This window comes from Heliangelus exortis, chromosome 5 (genome assembly GCF_036169615.1).
Source record: "Heliangelus exortis chromosome 5, bHelExo1.hap1, whole genome shotgun sequence".
Lineage (NCBI taxonomy): Eukaryota > Metazoa > Chordata > Aves > Apodiformes > Trochilidae > Heliangelus > Heliangelus exortis.
Window position 1 is genome coordinate 20,654,639 of NC_092426.1, and position 17,611 is coordinate 20,672,249.

Consider the following 17,611-nt stretch of genomic DNA (forward strand, 5'->3'; position numbering starts at 1 on the left):
TTCTATAGTTTCTGCTAGTGTACATCTTCAGGGATAAAATTGGCCAAACTACATGAAGCAGACAACATAACTTTTAGCCACAATTAATAGCTTTAATTTAGAGATCCGAAACAATCTGAAACTAGCACCATGCCATTTTAAGCAGAATATATGGGGAGGAACAAGAAAAAATTTCATTCATTTCCAAAACTGACTGGAAAGAGAAAATATGAGCTCCAGCACCAGTTTATCCTTTTTACACTGAAGGGCCCAAAACTGAACACTTGGCTTTGTTGAATCTCATACAAAGTGGCACAGCAGGTTTGTAACCATCTCCTCTCAGATTATGAGAGTTTCATTCTGCTCCCCATCCCTATCTTCCAGGTCAGGGGACTGGGTACCCAGTGAAAAACTGGCCCCACTACTGAAGACTGAGGCAAAGAAAATACAATGTACCTCAGCCTTTTCCTCACCCTTGATGACTATGTTTCCCTCTATCTAATAAGGGCTGGAGGTTCTCTTTAGTCCTCCTTTTGGTGATAATATATTTGTAGAAAATTTTCTTGTTATCTTTGGCAGCTGCAGCCAGATTAATTTCAGGTTTTGGCTCTTCTAATTTTCCCCCCAAATAAACCCAAGACATCTTTGTAGTCCTCCTGTGTGGCCTGTCCCTTTTTCCAAAGACAATAACTCTCCTTTTTTTCCTAAGATGCAACCAGATCTCTGTATTGAGCCAGGCTGGTTTTCCCTGCCAGCTTGTCTTCCAGCACAGGAGGATTGCCTGCTCCTGCTCTTCTAAGACTTTGTGCTTGAATAATGACCAGCCTTCCTGGACTCCTTTGCCCTTCAGTGCTGTCTTCCAAGGGACTAGGTCAACCAGTCTCCAAAATAGGTCAAAGTCTGTCCACCAGAAGTCCAAGACAGCAGTTTTGATGACTGTCCTTCTTAGTTCTCCAACAACAAAAAATTCTACCAATTCATGATTGCTATGTTCAAGATGGTCTCCATCAATGACATCCTCCATGAGTCCATCTCTGTTAAAAACTGGTCACAGTCTAATGGCTCAAGCTCATATTATAATCCCTCCAAATTAATCTTAAATTGAGAATAAAATTCAAAATAAAATGCTTAATGCTGGCAATGGCTACTAGCCCTGACCCTTGTTTCAGATTCTCACTGAAATATACCCATTGTTTCAACATGATTTGGGACATAGCAGAATCCAGTAGCAGATTAAAACCCTCAGTCATTCACATTAGGTCTGCATTTTGGTCCCTGGCATTCCCACTCTTTACTTAAATCTTCAAGTTCCATTGAAAATTCAACATCTCCCCAGCCCAGTGAAAACTTGCAAATGGCACATTCCTCTTACACATAAAATATTGAAAATAAGATGAGCATCAATTAACATGGGCAGCTTCTATGTCTCATAAGCTTCTTGGCTACTTTGTTGACAAAGGAAAAGGAAGCAAACAATTGTCACTCCCTCACAAAGCATCATCTAAAGTAACTAACTTCAGAAGTTTCCAGTATTATTTGGTCTCACAAAAAAGTCTAGTTTCTTCTTGCAAAGCCAGGTTTTGCTAACATTAAAATCTAATTCTTTTGAACTATCTTGCTAAAGCAAGCATCAGTTCTATCAGCTAGAAATCTGTTTAGTTCTCACTTAACTAAGGAAAAAACAACACATCACTCCATTTCACTCTGCCTTCTGAGAATATTGGTGCTCTCTGTCATAAATCCAGCTGTTCAGAACTGTGAATATGCCACAGTAAATTAACCCTGCTGATATATATATTTGTGTATATATATATATATGTTCATTTTAATTTTTAATAAACACTACTGCTATTGAATCTTGAAGGGCTTTTTTTTTGGTTTGATGTGTGTCCCCCTTTTTACTTCTGTCGCCACAACTTGGTTCCCTGTTCACCCCATTCAGTGCTTCTAGAAAAGCCTAAATTAGAAGAAGCTAAGGCAGATTAATATGAGTGCTGAGGATATAGAAAGTGCAGAGCATGATGCTTCTTCTTTCATAGTGATAACTGTCTTTGAATGCATATTTTATTAATAGAAACCCAGGTCTGGCACAGACATGGGTCTATCTATACTCACTATGTGCAGCTGCAGAAAATCACCAAGCCCAGGGGCACTGTCAATCCGAACCAGGATGCCATCCTTCACTGTAGTGCTGAAGCCCACAGCAAGCCGGTCTGTCCTTGTGCTCGGTCTGTCATTAGCTGGCCAGGTGTACAGGATGAGACCTCCACTCTTCCCAAATATATATGTGGCACCAGCTACAAAACATAAAACCAAAGAAAAAAGTATTAGTTACCCATTTGCCACCTTATTTGCCAGCTTCTATAATAGCACTATAACTTCAGGGAGGTAACAGAAGAGGACAACAGGTACTAAAATCCTTGTAGTTTGCAACAAATCATGTTGTGGTTCCATCTTTGATAATGGAATTGTCTCCATATGCGTTATAAGACACACACAGAGTAATGCTTTAGACTGCCTTCTCTAACTTCATTCTTCCTTCTATAAAATTATAAGTTTTGCTTTGTAAAGTAATGGCTCCGGAATGCTAGGCACTTCTTGTGATGGAAAGAGATATGAAGGTGAAAAAGCTTTTTATCAGACAAAACATATCTGTTCCTTCACCATTAGCTTTGCACCATTAGACTTGGTAACAAACAAAGTAATTCGTTCCTTATGGAAAATTCATCCTTCAAATGAGCACGGCCTTGAGACTCGCAAACACTTACAGAGTAATCTAAAGGTGCATGTATGTTATTCAGAACATCCTCATCTTCCTACACACATCACAGCAGGGGAACTACAAACAAACAAGCAAGCTTCCTTTTAAGCTATAAATCATTCAAGAAATGTCTTCTCTATGCAACTTTAAGAAGTGCATTTTATTAGTTCCCAAATAAAGACAAGAAGCATTTAAAATAAAGATAAGGGAAGAGTTTTTCAGGAATGGAACAGGCTGCCCAGGCACGTTGTGGAGTCTCCTCTGGAGACATTCAAAACCTGCCTGGACACATTCCTGTGTGACCTACACAAGGTTATCCTACTCTGGCAGGGGGTTTGGACTCAATGATCTTTTGAGGTCCCTTCCAACTCCTAACATTCTGTGATTCTGTGATTTCATTAGTGTTAATAGCCCAGGAAATGCCAGACAGGACGCTACCACTGGGGAAAAAAAGGAAACCATAGCAAGCTGCACCTGTTTCTAAAGCATGGGATTCAATGTTACCTGGAGATTCAAAGGGAATATCTGGCAGCTCTCTTTGAGTCTGGGCTTGTCTTCAGCTGAAGACTATTCACACACAGTGGGAGGCTATGCTTTTCTCAACACTTCCTAAGAATTTGGGATATCTGGCTCACAGATTTCCAGCATCATTTGTCTATACAGTGAGCCTGGGAATTTGTTCCTTGACCTTATTTTTCAGGACAACACCAAACCTCTCAAAAGCTGAACACTGTCCTCCCACATTCACAAGGGACATCTGAGCTGAGCAAGACAAACTCACAAGTGAGGACTTATTGTTGCAGATGAGGAAGCTGAGAAGCATTTGGAGTTCACATTCTCACTTCCACCTCAGTAAAAGTGGAACTAGATTTTATCTCAGTAGTTATAAAATCAGTCCCTGAGCTAATTGGAAAATTTGGTTTAAATTGTTGTCCTAGAACCAAATCTACAGGTTGACAGCACCTGACAGGCACAGCACTTCTCAATGCTTCAGCTGCACCTCATCTTCCGAGCACTATTACAACAAGTCACAAGTTACAGAATAACAAGCAAAAATAACCAGCTCCCATTAAAGCACCACGGATGAAAAATCTATAAGAAAGTGCAGGTAATATAGTGGGTATGTTTTCCAGTTTGAGTGAAACTACAACTGATTTTTTTTTCCTACCGTATACCAATAAGCAACATATCAAGCAACTCAGAGTAAATGTAAATAAATACAGAACCATGTGAAATCACATACAGGTACTTTCTACACATGCCTACAAACCTGCAGCTCTTTATTAACTGAATTCCAAATAAATACTACATATTAGTAGAAATAATCGATACATTTCACCCTTGCTTAGGAGGCTTCCTCTAGACATCTCAGCACATTGCCAAAATAGACATCAAAACCTCATACACATAAAAGATAAGTTATCTATAAACAGTTGACTCAACGACAGTGTGAAAATTAATTCCACTTTCCTTCATTCCAGGTCTGTGCATGCCCATCAGAGAATGCCCCGTAAGTTCAAACAAATGTCTTGGAGATCAGGGTTAGGTAGGAAATGTTACTTATGATTTTGAGTTAAGAAATGAGCACACTGGCATAATGGAACTGTGCACATCTATAATTTCAGTTCCAGAAAGACTGCTTTTACAGGCTGAACTCTATCTTCTTGTTCAGTTTTGAATTCAAGATAGAGGTTACACAGCTATTGAAAAATACATAGAAAAGGGGTTTTGCTCATCTTTTTGTTTAAATGCATCCCCAACAGTATCTGCAATTTCTTGGTTAGAGAGATAGCTGGAGATGAGTTGGTAATGAGTTGTCTGTGGTTTCTTCCCATGTGCAGGGAAACCAATATCCCAGTGTAAACTACGTTACAAATACACAGCCTCAGTTTATCAATTTTTTTTTAAAGCTATGTGTGTGGCATTGCAGATTAAAAAAAGCCCAAACATAGCAGTGTGTTAAATAAAACGAGTTAACTCATCGTTGTGGCTTCACCAATTAAAACTTATTTTCCAAACCCATTAAAACTATTCTCACTTGACTTGCAAATTCTCCTCATTTTTTGCACTGATTATCAGGCCCTTCATTATCAAAGACAATCTTGGAAGAGAGTTTTTTGCTATTTATGAAGATAGATGATTTCTCTGCCTCTCTAAGAACTATCAGGCTGCAGGTAGAACATGTCAGTGCTCCTATGAACACCACTTAGAACCAATTATGTCTTCATAGGCTTGTCATGGGACTTAACTGCTTAACAGAACTCATTTTCTCCTCATAGATTTTTGCTTCTAAGCCTAACTTGAAGATATCAGTACTTTGGATTGTTTCACTAAGACCAGATGAAATAGCCATAACTAATGCACTACCCAAACAAATCTGTTAACTTAAGCTTGGCAACCAACAGTTGTTTCGTTACTGTCCAGGTCAGAATTATTTGTGTGATGATAGAACAGCCACTTGTTTGCTGGGTCTGTCAATGCCCTTTTCCTTCCCCAACTTTTTGAGGGTAAACAGGATACCCATTGTCTTGCTTAGAAAAAGATGGTATATTAATATTGGACCAGTAACACTTTTTTACCCTGACGTATGAACAAAACAGTCACTCCAGTCTTAAAACACAACGTGCACACAACAAGAAAAAGTGGAAGAGTAACAATAACAAGAGATACAACCACACAGCAATCACATTATAAAACCAAAAACACAACAAAACAAATCATACCCCAAACCCACAATACAAACACATTTGATTTGAATGCATCTATTTGACTGAAATTTATGAAGCTTAAAGCTCCAAGAGAATTAAACAAGACAGCCCTGGACTTCAGGAAAGGAGATTTCAAGAAGTTGAGAAGGGGCTGAACAACTCTGTCTAGTTAGCCTTGCTTTAACATGGTGTCAGGAAGCAGGCTGGACTAGTTTACTTTCAAAGGTCTGTTCTGATTATAATTGGTAACTATCCTTCCTTTGTTGTCTTGCACAGAACCATATACTAAGTGAAGAACTCAGCTGTGAAAATGCTGATGAAATGCCAGTCTGCTAAGCTCGAGATCATCTCATTGAACCAAAGCTTTTTTACAGACCTTTTTATTGTACATGAGCACGCAATTTTTCTAAGACACTTTTTACTCAAGACAGACAATGGCTATTAAGGAGCAGTCACTTGATATTTAGTTTTTCTTCATTGTTCATGGTTTAGCTATATACCTCCTTTAATAAACACCAACTGTGCCCTGAAAATAGAAAAGTCTGAAGGACTGATCAATTCCATCATATTTGTTACAGTGCTTCCCCACTTTAACTATATAACACTAACTTCAGGGAGTTATATACAGCTAGTATATAACACTAACTTCAGGGAGATGGATATGTTGCAACACATATGAAAATGCTATTATTTAAAGTCTGCACATCTAGCTTAGGCAAATATCTGCTAGCTATGTTCATGAAAAGAGCTATTTGATTATTTAGTTTCAGTAAAAAAAATAGTTGGAGGCAAAGACTCTTTGTGGAAAATTCCTAACAGAAAAGTAATAAGCAGTGTTATAAGTCACAGCAAAGAAAACCTCCTAGTGAGCTCAGAAACATGTAGCTGAATTTGGCACCACCACCTATAATTTTAAGTCATTTATCACTTTTTCTTCACCATTGCCCAAAGACTTCAAAAGCCTTTCTTTAGAAAGAGTGTCCTTCAATCAGCACACCACTACGGCAGCAGCTATATCCTGCCTAACACTAATCCTGTAAAGCAGTAGAAAACAAGTCTGTCACATCTGCACAAGATAGAACTACTTTTGTGCCTTAGGGATAATATGAATCTCTCCATATTAAATATTCTATTGCAAATTCCCTACTTGCATCTACTAAGCCATCAACAGTTCATTTTGCCTCAGCTACAGCAAAACATACACTTGTTTCACTGTGGCCAGAAGCATCATGTGCTTCTCTGTCAGGCTGAAGTTCTGGAATGTTTTTTATTGTTTTCATCCATGTCAGAGCCAGCTGTGACCACACACAGGACATTTCATGGCTTCCTCCCACACTGGGAGCTCTGCAGCCCTCTGCCACTTGTGACCCATCACAAATATAAATACCCTCACTGTGGTGGTAAATCACCAAAACCTACTAGGCATGTAAACTTAATGACAACATCTTCCTATCTAAAATAATATGCAAAACAAGGTATATGTCTTTTCCTCAATTATTATGTCTCTATTCTCTTGCACAGAACTCTTTAAAAACTGTAGATATAATTTTACTTACTGAATTTTTTTGTAAAAACACTGGAAATTTACATTTTCACTCCTCAATAAAAAGACAAATGGGAAACAACAATTTTTAATCAAAGATTTGTAAATAAACAAAAGTATTGCATTGTCCTTACCCATTGCTTGTTTTTTCTTTTTTTATTTCGCCCCCTCCTGTTTTGTACCTCCTTTATATTCCTTCTCTATTTTCTGCTTAGTCCAGTAATTCTGATTTTGGGGCATTTGCTGGTGTGAAAGTCCTACCATGTTTATTACTAACCATAACCTTCTGCTCTCTAACAAGAAGCTGTAAATTCACCTACAGGAAAATGTGGGTTGGTGACATTTTGCCCTTATTTCTTAACATGAAACTGAAATCTAGGTTATTTTAAAGAAGTAATTATGCCAAGGAATGGAACCAGTAACACTTTGTACATGACCACAGGCAGCACTTTAAATGATCAGAGTAGCCCTTTCAAGAACCAATTAAGTAACAAAGACCTGATAGTTTGTGCAGACAGTCAGAATTTCCCACTGAGTCTCAATAAGACAAGGCAGAGGTCTGAAAAACTCATAGAAATAAGAAAAAGTAAGTAATGGTGACTCTCATATCATTATACCTGCACTAGGTGGCTTATTTACTATTTTCATCATCAGAAAAGTCACTAGTAAAGAAATACAAGTCAGACAGAATACTAGCATGAAAGTAAGAAGAGATCAGGCATACATTTGCAGAAATGCAGTAAGAACACAAAACTTGCTGCAGCAGGAAGCATAATTATTTGGCTACTTAATGAAAAAACAGCTCCCCAGAAAATGGTATATGAGAGCTATTCTGCCTTAGAAAGTGGAGATAAAGTAACAAGGAAGAGTTGCTAAGACCACCTTCCGTTGTAATAGAAATCTCCAATAAAATAGATTGGAGGTTTTGCCTGAAATCTGATCAGATTAATCTGATTGCTGCCCTAATGTCTCTCCCTTACATTCACAACTTAAGGTAAGCTGCATATTTGCATTATCTGGTCAGGGAATCAACAGTGGCATAGACCTTCAGGCCTTAACACAGTGAGACTTTTCAACTTCTTACTTATTTACGTTTGCTATACTACTGAGGAAAAATGGGGCATGCTATGAACACCATCTCTAAGGGGGAGCTAAAGAAAACAATACAGATTGCACAAACCAGAGCATCAGGACTTTCAAGTGGCTTCTGACTATTGCTCCCCAGAAATTTATCAAACAGCAACATGAAAAATAAATAGAAGTTGATACCTGCACGCCTTCAAAAGGGACATGCATTGACTGAGTAAAAATGCTGACAGCTGTTTTTCAACCTTAATTATTTTTGGACACATCAAAAAAACCATTCATGCTGTGCATCTCCAAATTTCCTCTCTAAGTGAATTTCTTAGGAGTAAAAAAATTGAAAAAATTGACAAGAGAAAATTTTGAGGATAAAGAAATGCAAGTGTCCATATGCATTAAGAACAAAATAGTGGTGAAAATAAGCAAAGTTTTTATCTAGTTTTGCAATATACCCCCCCAAATAGCATGGGTGATTAGTCTCACTCTTCATTACTTGAAATCATCTGAAGTGGGTCAACTTTAGGTATGCTGGGACATCTACACTCTCTAGAGATGACCAAACAGGTGTTTCCAATTTCCAATTTCTGTGATTTTCCATGTGTATGTAAATTACTCCTTGGGGTGTTTTCCACTAGATGCACTGCTAGATTTCCACTAGATACAGCTTCTCTGCCTTGCTATTACAGTACATTACATATCATTTCCAGCTACCATTATAAATCAAATTAGGAAACAAGAAAAAAACAGATCAATTGAGAAGTGATCAGACTGAATTTAAGATTAATAGATCTTTTTTTAATTAAAAGAAATAAAGTGGTGTATGCCAGCCTCACTCCTGCCCTTCCATATTTACCAAGGCATCAGTCTTGACAGCAGCTATTCTTCCTTCTCCAGTTATAAACTGCCATCCAGTTACCCTCAGTCTTAAACTTTAATACACTGTTATCCTAATATTTGTTTTACTCCTCCTCATTCTATCTCATTCCATGTCTACCAAATAAAAGAAGTTCTTAGCTATAAGAATGAACTAGGGCTCAGGAAACAAGAAACAAGCTAGACATCAATACAATCCCTTCCTTCAAACATACATGCCAATGTTCTTACAGCATATGGAATGATCTGCAATATAAGGATAACCCAGGGATGTCTTTGATTTACTTTCAGTCGATTACACACATCAAGAAATAGAGGCCTAGTCAAAACTGAGTATCATCAAGCAGGAACAGTCTTCCTTTTTGTTCTCCTAAAACTCACTCTCTGACACTTACACATCCCTGTGACCCAGCTGTTGCACTTTCCACACCCTGGATTTACAAGATATATGCCTATTAATACAAACACCTCCATGAGAAAGAAAAAAAATGAGAAAAAGGGGGTAGGGTTGGAGAGTGGGTTTTAAAAGGTTACAGAGTATGTAATCATCCTCATCATCAAGGGCTCACTTGACCATTCCACCACAGGATCCTTCCTAGGAGCACACAAAGACAGACCTGATACTTTTCTGACATGAATGCTGAAAGATCCTTTAATTTATCGAGAAATTTAAATTGCTTAAGAATGAAGAAAAAAAAATCTCTGAAAATGTAAAATTTTCAGTCTAATCCTCAAAAAGGAAGTTTTCATGAACTAGCATTTTTTTTATCTTTAAGGATGCTCTTCTCTTGACAAACACTTTCAGATCCATATTGAACACCACGCTCAGCTGGCATCTCAAAAAGCAGACATTGTTTGACATGAAACTGAAATTCCTTTCACACTTCAAAATATGAAGGAGTTGGTTTTTTACAAAAAGGGGGAGGAGTTACAAAGTCTGCAAGACTAACACAAAAGAAAAGCAGCAATTCAGATCATGACTGTTTTCTGTGTTTGTCTTTTTTAATGACAGCAAATTAATGCAAGTCACTTTCCTCCCAGTACCTGTGCATCGGCCAACAATTGGATCAGACAGTATGCTACTTCTTATTAGTTACACTGCATTAAAAAGACTGGAAGAGTAAAAAGGGGAGAGTAAGGTATGGTTCCTAGAACTACTAGAAGATCCAAGACAGTTTACACTTGAAGTACAAATTTCCCTAGATCCAGGATACTGGGAAGATTGTTTTTTTTCTCAAAGTTGAATTTTCCATGGGGCATGGTGGGGATGTTTATCATCGTAGAAGGAATTTAGGGATTAGCTGCTAAGATGGACCCAAGATGACCATAGGCATATCAGTGTAAACAGAACAGATTGCAACCAGGAAAATACTTCAGTAATATCTTCATTTGCATAATCAAAAACATAACTGGTCAGACAAGGATCTGCCTAGTTCACTGTCATGTCTTCAACACTGATCCAAAGTGGACACCCAGGGGAACAAAAGCACAGCAAAGCACGTTTCCTTAAAGGAAGCACCCAGACTATAAGCCCTTCCAGCAACTAACAGCCTTATGTGCTCAGTAATCTCAGATGGAACTTATTTCCAAGTACTCATCCAGTCTCTCCTTGAATGCATTCACAATAATGACTTGCAAACCTTTAGCAATGACTTGTATAAAGCTACCACTGATGCAGCAAGCTGAGCACTGCCCGTCTGTGAGCCCCATCAGCAAAGGCAGCTTACAGCACCCTATACTTCATTAACAGGGGCAATGTCTACTAGTAGGTGATTACTCCCTTTACTCAGTGCTTGCTAGACTGGATCTAGATTAATGTAGTTTTGGGTACCACATTATGAGAGATTTTGACAGATTGTAGTGAGCTCAGTGAAGGGCCACAAAAAGACAGGTGGCTGAAGTGCCTGCTTTGTGAGGAGAGGCCAAAGGGTTTGTGCTTGTTCAGCTTGAAGATGACAACTTCCAAGAGGAACTTATGGCAGTCTCACAGCACCTTCAATGAGGTTATTGAGAAAAAAAAGGTAGGGTCTTCACAGTGGTGCACAGCTGACAAACAGAAAGCAATAGGAATAGCTCAAAGTGAGAGAATCTGATGTAATAGAAGTAACAAGCCTTCCCTTTACAAGCACAGATGTGGAGTCAAATAGGTTGACCAAAGAGATTTTGGAGTATCCATGTGCAGAGGTTTTCAAGATTTGACCACATAAAACCCCAACCAATCTGATCTTACAGTACAGCAGACTCTGCTCTGAGCAAAGGTTTGGACTAGAGGATCTCTTGAGATCTACTGCAAACCAAATGATTTTAATGTGTGAAGAATCACCTTTTTTCATACTTGCTTTTGCTAAACAAGTTACTTGTTCCCTAGTTCTTGTACTAGAAGACACAGTAGTCTGTCCCCACATCTACATTCTCAGTGTCAACCTTGCCTTGCAGACTTTTGTCATACCACCACCCTCAGCCTTTAAGTCCTCTCTTTCAGTAAAGAGACCAGTTTTATATGAAATTCAGGCCCCACAGCTTTAGGCAGCCAGATGACAGATGTCAGCCTAGAAAGAGACCACAAAGACCATTTCTCCAGGTTTGGGGTTTTTGGTTTTGTTTTTGTTTTTTTGAAACACACTACAGTGGCAAGGTTTAATATAGGACTGGCAATTAAATAAATGACAGATACTATTAACCCCCCTCCTTTCCCAGAAGGGGGAAGGAAACAGAGTAGAGGAGAGAGACTTACGGGCTGGAAACTAAAAAGATTTAATGAAATAATAATGATGAAGAAGAAAATAATGAAATGTGTATAAATATATGCAAGCATATGCAAACTCACTATTACCCTTCAGCTTAATAATGCTTACAATACCACCAAGCCTTCAGGGCAGACCCTAGAAAGCCCCAGACGGGGACCCAAGAATCAGAAGCAGATCGGAACTGGATTCAGGATTACACGGATTCAGGAACGCAGATTCAGGAATGCACAAATTGGGATGAAAGGCAGACAAACAAACAGAGACCATCCAGGATGCCAGCCACAGATGAAGAGAGCTTGACCCTTGTGATCCCTCAGCTTTACAGTAAGTATAATGCCTGTGGGATGAAATACTTTGGTCAGTTTTGGTCACCTGTACAGTCCACTCAACCCCACAGGAAGATGCCAGGTGTGGCCCCTTTTCCTCCCTTTAGCTTCTGGCATATAAGAAGTTTAGCAGAACCAAGCAGTGACCTTGGTTTCTACAGAAGTAAATATAAGTCAGTATAAGTATACAAGTATAATTAACATGCTGTTAATTTCAGCAAGTGCAGTTACTTAGAAGAGACTTAACCAAAAAAGTAAAATAACTAAGAAGAACATTTGGGTCTGTACTGGCTCAAACCAGAATGCACAGAAAATGGAAAGCATCCTGGGGGAAAAAAAGTACTGTTCATAACAAATATACAACTTTCATTACAGGAAGACAAAAGGCTTCAAACCACTATGCACCAGTAGAAGAAGATAAAAGAAATTACAAACACTACAACTGAAATACAAAATTTGCTGGGCAAAAGTTCCCAGGAAACAGTGTCCACTTATTGTGCCCCTTGCAGGACATGTTTATTGGGGTCAAAGTTAACTGCCACCTGGAAAGAGACTTCATTAGGTGCACCTGACTAAATTCAGTAAGGGTAAGATGGAAGTATCTCTTAGTTGCATTCTGCTGCCAAAGAGGACTTGGAATCTGGATGCATTTTCTTATTTCTTGGTGTTTCCTGATAAAAGAGCCCACGGAGAGGATGTCCTTGGAGAAGCCCAGAAGGCAGCATGCCAGAGGAGCTGAATACAAAAAATACTGTTAGCAATGAGAAGCACAGCAGGATTCATAGCTCATTTGGGGCCTGGAGGAAGAATAGGGATGTTAGTTCACTACAGTTTTACAGAATCTGAATGGTAACAAAATGGCTTAGATATAGCTGAAGATGGATGGAGGCCAAACTGCTACTATTGATCTCAGCCCACTTAACTCCCACCTAAAGAATCTCTAGCCTTGATCCTTCAGCTACAGTTTATTCCATTAAAACAAACAATCAGAAAACAACAACAAAAAAACAACAAAAAACCACAACCACAACCAAACCACAAACCCCCCCCAAAATAAACAAATAAAAAAGCTCCAGACAATATACCACAAAGACAACTGCTGGTGTCTCAGTTTCATTTAGTCACTCTATGTTTAAGTAGCATGATATTTTGCGTGGTCAGTTTACAGACTACAGGGTGGGTTTTTTGTTTTAAATCAAAGTAATTCTTCATTATTCCTTACATACCTATTCATGTTTCCTTAGTCACAGGTATTAAAACAGAAAACACAGTTTACATTTACAGTCTTCACAGCAGGAGATCAAATTTTCAGGCTTGAATGCTAAACAGAGATAGGCAAGAGATTTTTGCTATCAGATAATCCTAAGAGCCCTGGAAGGTAGAAGTTTTACCAAACCTCACATATTAAATCAGCAGCACATTTGGGAATAGGAAGCAGGTTTTAAGAGATCTAACCTTGCTGGCCATAAGCATAGGTTTATGAAGGGCAGGTCCTGCTTGACAAACCTGATCTCCTTCTATGGCAAAGCAATCTGCTTAGCAGAAAGAGGGAAAAGCTGTAGATGTTGTTTACCTAGACATTAGTAAAACTGTCAACACCTGTTTCTCACAGCATTCTCGTAGGGAAACTGGCTGCTCATGGTTTGGATCCACCTGGAACATTGTGTTCAGTTTTGAGCCCCTCATTTCAAGAAAGACATTGAGACGGACAAGGGCAATGAAGCTGGTGAGAGAACAGGTCTTGTGAGGAATATCTGAGGGAACTGGGGTTGTTTAGTCTGGAAGAACTCAAGGAAGACCTCACCACTCTCTACAACTACCTGAAAGGAGGTTGTAGTGATGTGGGTGTCAGTCCCTTCCCCCAACTAAGTAGTGATAGGTAGAAAGTAAGTCACCTCAAGTTGTGCCAGCAAAGGTTTATATTGGATCTTATGAAAAATTTCTTCACTGAAAGGATTATCAAGCACTGGAACTGGCTGCCCAGGGAACTGATTGCGTCACCATCCCTGGGCTATTTAAAAGGTGTGTAGATGGGGTACTTACAGACATAGTTTAGTGGCAGCTTTGGGACTGTTAGGTTTTTGGTTGGACTCGATCTTAAAGGTCTTTTCCAACATAAATTATTATATTACTTTTTAGTTTGTTTTAGCAGCATGCTTTTGATATAAACTTTTTGATCATTGCTTGCTGTGCTTTGGCACACAACAGTGTAGCCTCAGAGTATAAAAATTTGACTCCTTTCAAATAAAACCAAACTAGAAGATGCAATCCAGCTGTTAATGCAATTAACCAAACAGAAGATGCAATCCAGTTAATATTCCATAGGGCCAAAAGAGAGATAGTCCAAAGTAAAAACTTGTAAGTAAAATTCCTGCAGTTTGGATCTCTGGTCCTTGGTACTAAATTTCATCCTGCAAAACCACTCTCATGATGGTTATTACTGTCGATACAGTCTAGTCTTCTAGGACTAAATGGGGCTGGTTTTGTCTACCAAGAAAAAAGTCTCAGAGTTCTCACCTTAAGTATGAAATTGTCCCTCACAACTACCAGAAGGCTAGTGATTACAAGAAATGCAGTTGCAGAAATTCACCATTTCCAAGACTCTCTAACCCTTTTCCAAGGTCACATAGTGGAAGTGTAAAACCAATATGTACCCAGAGCTAATAATACAGCATAGAATGTGTTCTGTAAAGGATGTGCAGTTTTTCTTGCCAGTGCCTCCTTCTCTTGCCACCATGAAAGGACAACAGCCACCATTAGTATAGGTGGACATATGTGAGCATTATAAAGGCAATCTGTTATAAGGTACCATGCCAGAGTAAAAGACAAGAGTAATGGTTGTTTAATCATTCCCACCATGAAGTGCCAGTTCTTTAGTCTCTTATGACATTCATGAATGATGCAGAGAGCTGGCATGATGAATGCAGAGCAATTCCAACTGACAGATACTTTCAGAGAATTTATATCCTTCCCACAGTGCCAGGACAAAAGGGCTCTTGAGCTGAGTTATCATTTGTTCCATGAGAGGATTTACAGTCTTGCCAGCAAGTCCTTTTACCTTACTCTATAAAGCGTTTATTTTGATATACTGATTGTGATCATTCAAGAACAACTGTATCTGTAGAAAGTCAGCAGGGGAGAGGAAAAAGCAGAGTGGTTCTGAATAACTTGCTCACCTTGACCTGGGACTTCGTTCTCAGTGAGTTTGCTTTGTTTTTGGTAGTAGTTCTTTTCCAGCATCCTCTGCTTTCCTAATTACAAATGTATTTTCACTCAAGGGAGATGCCTAATCTCCCATGCCTGGCTACTGTTCTTTAGTGAAGTTTAGCCACAAAAGCCACCCACTCTAGTAATTTCTAATTGTTTTGATAGAAATTACTCTATCATAACATTTTTTTACACCACAGTGGAGTGGCCTCCATCTTACAGGCAGAAACTGCTCCTTCCATGAGATTCAATGGTAAAGATGTACATGGGCCTTACCCAGAGGAGCAGGATGGTGCAGGTACACAACACCACAGCCTCAACAATACTTGGCAACCAAGATATTCCCATTGCCATGATGAACACATCAAACATGAATTGCATGAGGCATGCAAAAAATTGCACCATTTCTTCCCTCTGGGAGAGGACACTGAGAACTCCTACAACTTTGATATTCAGCCACTCTCTGAAAGCTTTTCCACCACTATTGTTTCCTGAGAAGTTCAGCAGTTACAGTCTAGACTAAAACACATCATGACTGGAGAGGTGCTGAGTCTGTGGCCTTCAGTTACATGGAGCAATATGTAACATAAGTGAGGCTAATGAAAGGGCTGTTGGCTGATCACATTGATCTAATGACCACAATAATTTCCCTAAACTTCATTTTGGTAGTATTAGATAATTTCAGGTATAGAAACAGTAAGTTTCAATTAATATTACAGATAATGTTCATAACAACCTCACAGAGAAAACTTTTCTTACACATTTTTGAGTATATTTTAATGCTACATTTTTGGCACCTATATAAAGTATTTAATCTTAAATGCCTTGGCATTTCCTGTTCTAGAAGAGGGCCTGTACAAACTAAGACAGGAAATTTAACTTGCTAGTCTTTGAAATGACTCTGTCACCACATTAAAAGGTAATGAGGCACATCAGCACACATTGCTAAGGTATGCCAGTGACAGGTGGTATCCAAGCACCTACCTAGGCAGGGAGAAGGGATTTCTTAGAGGAATAAGTGAATCAGATGGTATTATATGGCTATTGCTAGAAAGTTTTATAGAGACAAGTTAAATTAATAAAGGTGAACGAATACCTAAAAATTGGTAGTTCTCTTAACTTCATCTCCTACTCCCACAGGGAAACTTTGATTAAAATTGATAAAGATTTCCTTCACTCATATTTCAAGTCTCTATTAATCTCCAACTCTGCAAGCATTGAAGCTCAATATTTTAGTTTCACTGCTTTATTGAGAATTGCCAGCTATAATTCCAATAAAGCATTTCATTACCAAATAATTTATTTGGGAGACAACTCCCTCTTGGGTACACCTTCCAAGGTGCCAAGGGCCTGCAGTTCTACAGAAAGCTCAGTTCTGTGCTTCCTAAACAGAAAAAACTCTCTGAAATAACTTGGAAAAATAAATCCCACTATATCTATTTTTTTTTCTCTCCTGTGCTGTAAATGCAAACTATTGATTTGCCTCCAGCTCTTTCATGCCTTTCACACGCTTCAATAATACAGGGGATTTGTTCTTCATCCTTTCATCTCCAGGCCTGGAATGCCTCTTAAGCCCCACGTTAAGGGTCACTCAATTCTTCCTCAAACTGCAGCACTTGCATCCTACAGAGCTCTACAGGTGACAGCTAGAGAGGCATGCAAGTAGTACATAATCACTTACCTCCTCACTTCTTTGGAAGGTGAGAAGGAAAGAAACAAAGAAAGACAAGTTGTTTATAAATCCTAGTTTCTCAAACTTCTGATAATTTCTGTTTGGTCTTTTAGAAGCATCCTCCTGCATGTGGTATAGCAACAGTAAAATATGGATAAAAAGTAATTTAGGATGCCAGTGCAGCTTTAAATTAAGCTGGCAGCAATGAATAATGCTGATGGTTCAGTTATAAGAAACCATAAGTTTATTCTCCCATATAAAACAAAACATATATAGGCATTCTCATTAAAAAAGCCTACAAAAAAAGAAAAAAAAAAAAAAAAAGAACCATCGAGTAATTAGAAAGAACCTACAGAAGTCATGTTATTTTCCTCTCTTCCAAGTGAAATGAAGGCCAGTGTAATCAAATTGCTTAGGAACCTCTGCAGTTGAGTTTTGAATATCCTAAAGAAAGGACATTCAACAACTGCTGGAACCATTTCCAGTGTTTTACCACCCAACTACTTAAATAAAAATTTTCCATATTCCATCTTGTGCCTGTTGCATTTCATACTATCATTGTGAGTGTCAAAGAGTTGTCTTCTCTATAAACTCCTACTCTGGTAGTTCAGAATGGTATATCCTCCCTCTCTTCCCTTACAGATGAACAAACTCTTATCTCAGACTTAATTCATATGTTATGTATTCCAGCACCTTTACCACCTTGTTAGCC

At 38.7% G+C, this 17,611-nt stretch overlaps 1 protein-coding gene across 17 annotated transcripts in view; it reads right to left on the minus strand.

The window, feature by feature from the left end:
* NRXN3 (neurexin 3) overlaps positions 1-17,611 on the minus strand; it is a 942,831-nt gene that overhangs the window by 242,093 nt on the left and 683,127 nt on the right. For all 17 annotated transcript variants that reach the window (XR_011726274.1, XM_071745869.1, XM_071745857.1 and 14 more), the window contains one exon: positions 2,095-2,276. Coding sequence is in view for 16 of the 17 variants with exons in the window: in XM_071745869.1 (XP_071601970.1) it covers positions 2,095-2,276 (182 nt within the window). In the remaining variant the exon portion in view is untranslated. The remainder of the gene's footprint in view (positions 1-2,094; positions 2,277-17,611) is intronic.